This window comes from Eleutherodactylus coqui, chromosome 5, assembly GCF_035609145.1.
Source record: "Eleutherodactylus coqui strain aEleCoq1 chromosome 5, aEleCoq1.hap1, whole genome shotgun sequence".
Lineage (NCBI taxonomy): Eukaryota > Metazoa > Chordata > Amphibia > Anura > Eleutherodactylidae > Eleutherodactylus > Eleutherodactylus coqui.
This window is the reverse complement of record NC_089841.1, coordinates 57937261-57949503: the sequence shown is the minus strand read 5'-3', so window position 1 is coordinate 57949503 and position 12243 is coordinate 57937261. Positions and strand designations below refer to the sequence as shown.

Here is a 12243-nt window from a genome sequence, read left to right as displayed (position 1 = left end):
CTACTATAATACTGCCCCCTATGTACAAGGATATAACTACTATAATACTGCCCCCTATGTACAAGGATATAACTACTATAATACTGCCCCCTATGTACAAGGATATAACTACTATAATACTGCCCCCTATGTACAAGGATATAACTACTATAATACTGCCCCCTATGTACAAGGATATAACTACTATAATACTGCCCCCTATGTACAAGGATATAACTACTATAATACTGCCCCCTATGTACAAGGATATAACTACTATAATACTGCCCCCTATGTACAAGGATATAACTACTATAATACTGCCCCCTATGTACAAGGATATAACTACTATAATACTGCCCCCTATGTACAAGGATATAACTACTATAATACTGCCCCCTATGTACAAGGATATAACTACTATAATACTGCCCCCTATGTACAAGGATATAACTACTATAATACTGCCCCCTATGTACAAGGATTTAACTACTATAATACTGCCCCCTATGTACAAGGATTTAACTACTATAATACTGCCCCCTATGTACAAGAATATAATTACTATAATACTGCCCCCTATGTACAAGAATATAATTACTATAATACTGCCCCCTATGTACAAGGATATAACTACTATAATACTGCCCCCTATGTACAAGGATATAACTACTATAATACTGCCCCCTATGTACAAGAATATAATTACTATAATACTGCCCCCTATGTACAAGAATATAATTACTATAATACTGCCTCCTATGTATAAGGATATAACTACTATAATACTGTCCCTAGGTACAAGAATAGAACTACTATAATACTGTCCCTAGGTACAAGAATAGAACTACTATAATACTGTCCCTAGGTACAAGAATAGAACTACTATAATACTGTCCCTAGGTACAAGAATAGAACTACTATAATACTGCTCCCTAGGTACAAGAATAGAACTACTATAATACTGCTCCCTAGGTACAAGAATAGAACTACTATAATACTGCTCCCTAGGTACAAGAATAGAACTACTATAATACTGCTCCCTAGGTACAAGAATAGAACTACTATAATACTGCTCCCTAGGTACAAGAATAGAACTACTATAATACTGCTCCCTAGGTACAAGAATAGAACTACTATAATACTGCTCCCTAGGTACAAGAATAGAACTACTATAATACTGCTCCCTAGGTACAAGAATAGAACTACTATAATACTGCTCCCTAGGTACAAGAATAGAACTACTATAATACTGCCCCCTAGGTACAAGAATAGAACTACTATAATACTGCCCCCTAGGTACAAGAATAGAACTACTATAATACTGCCCCCTAGGTACAAGAATAGAACTACTATAATACTGCCCCCTAGGTACAAGAATAGAACTACTATAATACTGCCCCCTAGGTACAAGAATAGAACTACTATAATACTGCCCCCTAGGTACAAGAATAGAACTACTATAATACTGCCCCCTAGGTACAAGAATAGAACTACTATAATACTGCCCCCTAGGTACAAGAATAGAACTACTATAATACTGCCCCTATGTACAAGAATATAACTACTATAATACTGCCCCTATGTACAAGAATATAACTACTATAATACTGCCCCTATGTACAAGAATATAACTACTATAATACTGCCCCTATGTACAAGAATATAACTACTATAATACTGCCCCTATGTACAAGAATATAACTACTATAACTACTATAATACTACTACTATGTCCAAGAATATAACTACTATAATACTGCCCCTATGTACAAGAATATAACTACTATAATACTGCCGCTATGTACAAGAATATAACTACTATAATACTGCTCCTATGTATAAGAATATAACTACTATAATACTGCCTCCTATGTACAAGAATATAACTACTATAATACTGCCTCCTATGTACAAGAATATAACTCCTATAATACTGCCCCCTATGTACAAGAATATAACTCCTATAATACTTCTCCCTATGTACAAGAATATAACTACTATAATACTGCCTCCTATGTACAAGAATATAACTCCTATAATACTGCCCCCTATGTACAAGAATATAACTCCTATAATACTGCCCCCTATGTACAAGAATATAACTCCTATAATACTTCTCCCTATGTACAAGAATATAACTACTATAATACTGCCCCCTATGTACAAGAATATAACTACTATAATACTACCTTCCTATGTAAAATAATGTAACTACTATAATACTGCTCCTAGAATATAATGTAGAATGATTTTCCTTGGGGCCCGCTCACACAGATATCTAACACGCAGTGTTGGAAGCCTATGGATCTCAGTTTGGCAGCTCGCATCTGCTGTTTTTTTTCATGTGCATATTACTTACATGAGAAAAATACAGCATGTCCTCTAAAGACCATGGGAATGTAACATACGCAGAAATTACGCACATACATGTGTATTCGTTGTGTACTGCATATTTGGACACGCACACACATACACACGTGTGAGACCTTAGCATCAGCAAGGGCATCGTCTCTTCTTAAGGAGAGCACCTGGAAGATGTGTAAGGAGACCCCTAGGAAGTGAGTGAAGTCACTTATTGGGCCAGCCATGCCCCTTTGGGAAATATGCAAATGAGAAAGATGCAACATTGCCTCTGCAGCGCCACCTATTGGAAGACAGTATCCCTGCAAGTCAATGTCAGACTCTTTATACAAGTCTTGTAACAATGACTTTGTTCAATTCCCAGTCATTGTTCTAAAGGGTCAGACATTGACTTGCAGGATTGCTGCTTTCCAATAGGTGGCGCTGTAGTGGTATTGTTCCATCTGCCTTAGTATGAGGAGTGGTATGCGGGAGATGGCTGTAATATAATACACCGCACACCAGTCAGACGCTGTCTCGATGGCTCTGCTGTACTTGTAGGAACAGCTGACGGACTCAGAGTTTCCTGGCCAGCGGTTTGCTTTCGCCTGCGGCTGCTGTTAGTAAGGTGGCACACCCCAATTACGTTAATTCCCTCTTTCTTTGAGGATGAATCCGGTGGCCCACTCGGTGAACGCCGTCTCTCCGCACTTCAATATTCTAATCCTTATGTCCACTTTACAAATAGCTGGGCTTAAAGGGTAGTGAAAGCCCCCCAATCCCTCCTGGCGGTAACTGGCAGCGTTGCTCCTGGGTGTCTCGAGTTAACCCCTTAGTGACGGCCCTATCGTAATTCTATGTCCTCACTAAGTGGGCTTTAATCCTAGAGGACGTAGAACATGCATCCTCTTAGGATTAATGCCCACTAGGCTGAGGATGTGACAGCTCCATGCTGTCGGTGCCCACAGGTAGCCGACAGCATGGAGCGGTCATCCTGGGCTGCGGGCAGTCCCCCCCGGTATTGCGATCGGCGCTATCCATTGGTCGATCGCAATAAACTAAACAAAAGTGTAAAAAAAAGTTAGATATTCAGCTGCCCTGATGAATCGGATCCATCAGGGCAGCTGAAAGTACTCACCCGCCTTGATCGAGGTGTCCTGCGGTGAATGGGTCCTCCGGGACCCATCGCCGCTCTTCTGCGCATGCGCGCCAGACGTATTACATCACGCGCATGCGCAGAAGGCCGGGAGCTTCGGCAAATTCAAAATCTCCTGGCTCCCGGCCCCTGAAGGTAGCCGGGAACCAGGAGAGGTCACTGGGGACCGCGGTGAGCTGTCTCCGGTTCCGCGATCGCCGCTATCCACTGGATAGCGGCGATCGCGAAAAAGTTTTTAAAGTTCCGGTTTCACCTCCCCTCATGGATCCGATCCATGAGGGGGGTGAAAATACTCACCTCGGGTCCTCCGCGATGTCCCCGGTGTTCCGGGACCCGAAGTCCCCCTTTGCGCATGCACGCCCGATGTTAATCATCGGGCGCGTGCACAGAGGGGCTCGAGCCTCGGGAAATTCAAAATCCCTCTGCTGCTGGCTGCCATGTTTAGCCAGGAGCAGAGGGATGTCACCAGGGGCATGATCACTGTTATCCTATGGATAACAGTGATCATTTAAAGTAAAAAAAAAAGTTTTAAAAAGTAAAAAAAGCTTCCATATACCTAAATCTCTGGATCCTATAAGCGCGGGGTTTTGTTTGTTTTTTTTCTGCGTGTGATTGTATACTACAGCTGAGTGAAGGCTGCAACCCTTAGACGACTCTCCGGAACTCGGATCAAGGACCCAGGATGGTCAAGCTAGAGAGTTCCACTAGGCACCAGGTGAGTAAACCTTATATTCACCATTGTCTAAACCATCACAAAATAGGAGGCGCTGATACGGTTTTCTTCAGGTTTAAAAAAAAAGCTAACCTTTCATCTTCCCCCACGGACCATATCCTTGAGGGAGGATGATATGACATACCTCCCTGCTCCTGGCTACAAAACTTAGCCAAGAGCCTGGAGATTTCACGGGGGGCCACGGTGAGCGGTTCCTGATCACGTGTTCGCCGTTATCCAATGAATAATGGCGATCATGTAAAAGTAAAAAAAAAGGTGAAGCTTCATCTCCCCTCATCGATGCGATCGGTGAGAGGAGATGAAACCTTTTACTCGAGGCTCTGCATTTGCACCCTGTTGCGATTTTCCTCCGTGAACTATCCTGGATTCTGCACATGCGACCGCCGGCAAAACACCAGACACATGCGCAGGAGTCGGGGAGCCCAGGAAATTTAAAATGTCCTTGCTCCCAGCGACCAACGGTCGCTGAGAGCCTGGAGCAGTGACCTTGTTGAGCGGTCCCCGGTCACGTGATAAAAAGGTAGTGATCTACCTTTGGCCGGTCTCACATGACCGGATAGGAATTACAGATTCCGCATGCGTCTGATCCGCGGTAATATGCAGATCAATCGCATTGGATTACACAATTCCGCTCACATTAGTGGGTTGGAATTTCGTAATCCACTCGCAGAAAAGAGAACGCAGCAGGTTCTATTTTACCGCGGATATCGGCAACATAGAGCCCATTGTGCTCCGTGGTCTCAGATATACCTGCAGCCCATACGCAACTACGTTGTATACGGGCTACGGGTACCCGCGTCATCGCTAAGCGAAGGTGTGGGAAATGCGTTAGGAGGCAGTTATGCGCAGTACATTACGCGGCCGTACGCAGGGTCACGGCCGGGCTTACAGCTGGGAACCGCTGCTGGCCTCCGCAAGCAGATTCCGCATCCGGCCGTGTGAGCCCGGCGTTATTCAGACCGCTACCTGTAATACGTAATTTACAAGAAGCCCCGGGAACGCTCGCCTTCCTGCAGTTCCAGGAGCAGCTTGTTGAGCGTCTTCTGTGTGAGACCGCCGCACCTCGGCAAGATTACGGAAACTCACAGAGCGCCACTTTTTACACCCCATCGCTGCCGCTGAGGTCAAGAAATGACCCCCAAAAAGCATGAGAGGAGGGGGGATACCGGTTTTATTGCCCCATGTACCCATCCCAACCAGCCTCCGTAATAACCCCTGTCTTCGGAAATACCACACAGTTCACATTATTACTTTTATCTAAGATTTGGGGAACGCCAAAAAGAACTGTGTGTGTGTGTTAGTGTTTTTTTAACGTGTCAATTTTTATTCCATACAACTGCGCAATGGGGCCAGGAATTTATTCAGTTGTTCCCTGCATTCCAACGGGTGTTCCCTCCATTACAGGCCTTGCCGTGTTTCCTATAAGTAGATTAGGGCCACAAGAGGTATGTTTCTGAACACGGGACAAACGGGGGTATCCATTTTGGGGTGACCGTCTTCATTCCTATGTACACTGTACAAAAAAAACTGTTTTTAAATTGACAAAATTGCCAAAAAAATTAAAATCGTAATTTTTTTCCTTCTGCTTTGCTTAGATTCATTCAAATACTGTGGGGTCAAAATACGCAGTATACCCCTAGATGAATTCGTTAAGGGGTCTAGTTTTCAAAATGGGGTTATTTGTGGGGGTTCTTTATCGTTTTGGATGCTGAATGGCTCTACATGTGGGCAATGGGGCCTGGAATTTATTCAGTTGTACCCTGAAATCCAACGGGTGCTCCTTCCCTTATAGGCCTAGCCATGGGTCCTGTAAGTAGATTAAGGCCACAATGGGTATGTTTCTGAACACGGGACAAACAGGGGTATCCATTTTGGGGTGAAAGTCTTCATTCCTATGTGTGCTGTACAAAAAAAAAACAGTTTTTAAAGTGATACAACTGCCCAAAAAATCAAAATTGTAATTTTTTTCCTACTGCTTTGTTTTTAGGTTTATTCAAAAATTGTAGGGTAAAAATACACAGTACACCCCTAGATAAATTCATTAAGGGGTTTAGTTTTCAAAATGGGGTCATTTGTGGGGGTTCTCTGTCGTTTTGGCTGCTCAAGAACTCTACAAGTCGGCTATGGGGCATAAATCACCTTCATGCTAAATTTCTGTTCTGAAAACCACCGACTACTCCTTACATTTTGGGCCCCGTTGTGCATCCAGACATAAGATTAGGGCCACAATGGGTATGTCTCTGAACACGGCACAAACAGGGGTATCCATTTTGAGGTGTAAGTCTTCATTCATGCGTGTGCTGTACAAAAAAAGCGTTTTTTAAAATGACAGAATTGCCAAAAAAAATGAAAATCACAATTTTTTGCTTTGCTTGAATTCATTCAAAAACTGTGGGGTCAAAATGGTCAGTACACCCCTAGATAAATTCGTTAAGGGGTCTAGTTTTCAAAATGGGGTCATTTGTGGGGGTTCTCTATGGTTTTGGGCGCTCAAGGGCTCTACAAGTGTGCTATGGGGCATAAATGGCCTTCAAGGAAAATGTATGTTCTGAAAGACACTGACTACGCCTTTCGTTTTGGGCCCCGTTGTGCATCCACACATAAGATTAGGGCCACAATGGGTATATTTCTGAACATAGGACAAACAGGGGGATCCATTTTGGGGTGTAAATCCTCATTTTCATGGGCACTATAGAAAAAAAATAGGTCTTTAAAATGACATATTTGTAAAAATATGAAAGTATTTTTTCTCTAAATTGAATTATTTCCTGAAAAAAAACTGTGGGGTCGAAATACTCATTACCCCTGTCAGTGGATACATTAAGGGGTGTAGTTTTTAAAATGGGGTCATTTGGGGGGGGGGGGGGTATCCATCATTCTGACTCCTATGAGCCTTTGCAAACCTGGCTTGCTGTAAGAAAACAAAGTGTTCCTGAAAATGCTGAAAAGTAATGTAAAATTTGTACGTCATCTAAATAGTTAAAAAAGCACAGGTTTTTCAAGTGTGCATTCAGAATAAAGTAAACAGATGGAAATATATCTTATCAAAAATTTGTACAGTATGTTTGCACATAGTTGAGATATTACAGTTGAAAATGGAAAAAAAGTGCAATTTTTTCAAAATGTTTCCAATATTGGTACTTTTAATAAATATACACAAATTATATCGGTCTCTTTTTACAACCAAAATACAACATGTGGCGAAAACACATTGTCAGAATCACTTGGATATGTAAAGCCTTTACGGAGTTATGTCAGATTTCCAAAATTTGGCTCCGTCACTAAGGCGCAAACAGGCTTTGCCACTGACGAGTTAATGGGGGTGTTGGGTTACCTTACACTAATGATGCAAACCGTGTCGTAAAACTTGTGGCTCTTCAGCTGATGGGAAACTACTACTCCCAGCATGCTTACAGACCCCTGAACTAGACAGCCAGCTAGGCCCTCTACACACTGGACTGTGGGGGCATGGACCGGGACCTAGCATCAGAGACCTTATACCTATTCAAGGTACACAAGTATTTAGAAGCGCTATCTTGGCTGTTTAACCCTTGAACAGTTACATTAAATTGGAAAAACACTCCCAAAAATGTCACTTTTCGGATCTACACTTGTGGTGCAAATATAATTGGCTATTTGTAGCCCTCCGCTTTGTATCTTATTGTAATGCAGGCCTCTATATAAATGGCTTTTATGTTCCTTTATTCTCCATGTTGTATTTTACATACGAATAGCTATGAACATTCCTGTGGACTTGAAACCTGTTTGGTGTAGGAAGCTTTGATGTAACTGAAATGTGTATGAGACTTGTCAGTTCTTTGTATAAGATAGAGGTCTAACATGTATATTGGTTTTACTTATACAGAACAATGCTCATTGCATTAACTACAATTCCATTTGTATAGGTTTGTTTGGACTCTGTCCATATACATTGTATGGCCATGAATCTGTTGGGCCTTGTGAATCCTGTGATACCATCATCATTGTCTAGGGAATTGAGTTATGTTGATTCTGAACCTTTGATCAATGAAGCTGGCTACTTCAGATGGGGGGGGGGGGGGGGTCTCAGATTGATAGCATCTTGGTTGCAAATCTTGGAGACTATGGCCTATGACTGAGCAAGTTACAGTGTATATAATAGGACACATCATAATGCATCAGAAGCATCTTGGACCTGTGATGGGGAATGCCCTCTGACAGTATAGTTCCTAAGACGCCCCCCTGTTTCTCTGACTTCGCCTTTGCTTCTCAGGCTGATGCACTAAGGACATAAGTATACTTAAAGGGGTTGTCTCGCGGCAAAAGCGGAAAAAACATTTTTTCACTTACCCCCGCATTCTGCCCTGTTAAAAAGAAAGCATAGGTTAGTTTTTAAAAAGCACATTGCACTTACCTGCATCAGCGTTCTGCAGCTTCTTCTATTCTTCTTTTAAAGATGGCGCCGCTGGTCTTCTCCCACGGTGCACCGCGGGTCTTCTCCCATGGTGCACCGTGGATTTTGCTTCTCCTTCCTTGCGTTCCATTGCCGATTCCAGCCTCCTGATTGGCTGATCGGCACACATGACGGGGCGGAGCTACGATGACGACGCGGTGAGCAGCTCTCCGGCACAAGCGGCCCCATTCACCAGGCAGAAGACCGCACAGCGCAAGCGCGTCTAAAAAAGCAAGAAGCCAGCGAAATTAGACGGAGCCATGGAGACGGGGACGCCAGCAACGGAGCAGGTAAGTGAATAACTTCTGTATGGCTCATATTTAATGCACGATGTATATTACAAAGTGCATTAATATGGCCATACAGAAGTGTATGACCCCACTTGCCGCCGCGGGACAACCCCTTTAAGGCTCTTGCTGATGTATGTATTGATGTAACCGTTTAACTATTGTTTACAAAATGTTTGTCTTTTTAAAACCCTTAGGCCGGCTTCACATGGGGCGTATGCGCAATTGTAGTGCAGCGTATTTGAGCTATGAGCGAGACTTTTTTGCGCACATGTCCGTGTATTTTACTGTACTTTTCTGCCACAGGGCATGTTATTTTGTGAATGGACCTCAGAGGCACCACTTGAAATGCTTAATTCTTTTGAGTTCCAGTTTTCTTTCCAGCGGAACTGTGCAGTGTTTCCCATGTCTCTTTTGTGTTGTGCAAACATGCACCCCCATTCACGTCTCTGGGAACCTTTGGTGCGCAGAAAAATAGAGCATGTTTTATGGGTTTTTTTTTTTTTTTTTTTTGTGCAGCCGCAAATGCGCTCGCATGTGACCGACGCCATGGAAAATAAATGGGTTTCATTTCACTGCCTGGTGTGCGTGCAGATATGTCCGTGTAAAAGAGCCATATATACTAATTAATATTATAATTTAGAATCATTTTGGCATTTAGAGCCAGTAAATAGTTTCCCTTTTGTGGTCCAGCGGCTCCGATTTGGAAGAGAGTGGTTGGGTGGGGTGGGGGGGTGTTAACAAAGACCATGTTGCCTTCCCTTGAGACAGAGAACCTGCCTGCTTTTTCCCCCACCCTCCCCTGCTCTTCACACAGATTACTTTAAGTTCAGTATTCCCGGCCCCACATCAAATGGCTTTAGCTCCCAAGAATCTTGGCTTTAAAATGACACTAAAGTGTGTTGGTAGCCCTGATGGAACCAGAGCTACAGACATTTGAATTAAGGGTTTTTTATTGAAATGCATAGAAACCGCCGTGTCACATGATCACGGCAGCGAATCTGGTCTGCTACCATGATGTCCCATCCTACATGATGTCACATGATCACGGCAGCGAATCTGGTCTGCTACCATGCTGTCCCATCCTACATGATGATGATTAGAGATGAGCGAACGTACTCGGATAAGCACTACTCGTCCGAGTAATGTGCCTTATCCGAGTACCGCTGTACTCGTGCTGAAAGATTCGGGACGCTCCGCTGCTGACAGGTGAGTCGCAGCGGGGAGCGGGGCAGAGCGGGCGGGAGAGAAAGATCTCCCCTCCGTTCCTCCCCGCTCTCCCCTGCAGCTCCCCGCTCCGCAGCGCGTCCCGAATCTTTCAGGACGAGCAGAGAGGTACTCGGATAAAGCACATTACTCGGACGAGTAGTGCTTATCCGAGTACGTTCGCTCATCTCTAATGATGATACATGATCACGGCAGCGAATCTGGTCTGCTACCATGATGTCTCATCCTACATGATGTCACATGATCACGGCAGCGAATCTGGTCTGCTACCATGATGTCCCATCCTACATGATGATGTCACATGATCACGGCAGCGAATCTGGTCTGCTACCATGATGTCCCATCCTACATGATGATGTCACATGATCACGGCAGCGAATCTGGTCTACTACCATGATGTCCCATCCTACATGATGATGTCACATGATCACGGCAGCGAATCTGGTCTGCTACCATGATGTCACATCCTACATGATGATGTTACATGATCACGGCAGCGAATCTGGTCTGCTACCATGCTGTCACATCCTACATGATGATGTTACATGATCACGGCAGCGAATCTGGTCTGCTACCATGATGTCCCATCCTACATGATGATTTTCTACTGTAATTGTGAAATGCTTAAAATAAAACGGAGTCCAAATGATGACTCGAAATCGGCTGTGGATTCGGCACTTAACCTGCTGGTAGTGGTTCCAGGTGAAGATGTGAGGGATGCTGGGTGCGCTGCAGCGAGGGGGTTTGACGTTTGTATGGTGAGATGAACTGGAAACCGAAATCATCTATGGATTTGCAGCTGATTTAAGTCAAAATCTGCAACAGTGGATGTTACATTTGATAGCACTGAAGGTGAATGGGTCGCCTTGTACGCCCTTTGTGCATATGGACTTTGTGAAGGGAAGTCTCCACTCGGTATTCCCTACTCTGAATCGCAATGCAGAGCCACTCCTTGGGACCCCGGCCATCCATACGTTATGTGCTCGTCTATTGTCAGCTGATCACCGCTATCACATTCATTTATGGCACAGGACCTTAAAAGGGTCTTCCAGGACTTTGCTATTGATGGCCCGCCCTAAGGATAGCTCATCAATATCCGATTGGTGAAGGGCCGACTTCCAGCACCCCTGCCAGCCAGCTGTTTGAGGCCTCGGCTTTCCAGACTGGATTCCTAACAGAGGTGCGTTGGTATTGCAGCTCGATTCCATTCACTTGAATGGGACTGAATGCACTAAAGCCATGTTGACTGAACGTGACATCACGGGCTAAGGAAGATGCGCGGCGCTCGCCCTAGCATCGTGGCCTCTTCAAGCAACTGATCGGGGGGGCTTTCAGGAATGGAGCCCCTGCTGATCTGATATTTGATGACTTACCCTAAGACGTTATCAAATACCAAAAGTTACAGAAGACCTTTTTTTTACATCAAAGTCAAAGATTCACTTTAGATGATTGATGATGATGTGTACAAAGCCCATCGAAGTAAAGGCTGCCCTGTCTGTTTTGCAGGTATGTCCTATGCCAGGTGAGAGAAGTCTTGCTAGCCCACATGATGGAGTAAGCCTGGCCGGCCGGCCTGCTGCTGATTACACGCAGTCTTGGATAAAGGTGAGAGATGTATTGGGATCAGTCATTGATAATCCATGTAATCCCCTCACATGCCTGCGCTCGGTCATCACCTGGCCAATACCACATGTATCTCACAGTGAGGAAGTACAATGTTCTTTCTAGTGCTCGCTCCCGGAGTCAGTAGTTAGTGTTCCTGTCTTACAATGTATCTCACAGCATGCCCTCTCTTTGTATCAGGGACCAAAATTACCTATGAAAGTCTAAGGCAACGTTAAAAAATGCAGCGGAGACGGATGTTCCATGTGTGTTCACTTTGTTTCATGCATGCTGCCAGGAGAGAGCGGGGAAAAAAGGGGCATAATGTGTGTAAAATGCACATATACACCATAAAAACACAAACAATGAAAACGGGTTTTTTTTCACAGACCAAAATTACATACGCCAATGTGAATGAGACCTAAAGGTCCTTTTACTCGGGCAGATTTCCTGCCCAAATGAGCACCAATCAACGATGTAACAA

General features: G+C 44.1%; 1 protein-coding gene across 5 annotated transcripts in view; it reads left to right on the top strand.

Annotated features, from left to right (window-relative positions):
- The window catches only part of CTIF (cap binding complex dependent translation initiation factor), a 214335-nt gene that overhangs the window by 36133 nt on the left and 165959 nt on the right, over positions 1-12243 (top strand). For all 5 annotated transcript variants that reach the window (XM_066602577.1, XM_066602578.1, XM_066602576.1 and 2 more), the window contains one exon: positions 11664-11762. In XM_066602577.1, the coding sequence (XP_066458674.1) occupies positions 11673-11762 (90 nt within the window). In that variant the 5' untranslated portion in view covers positions 11664-11672. The remainder of the gene's footprint in view (positions 1-11663; positions 11763-12243) is intronic.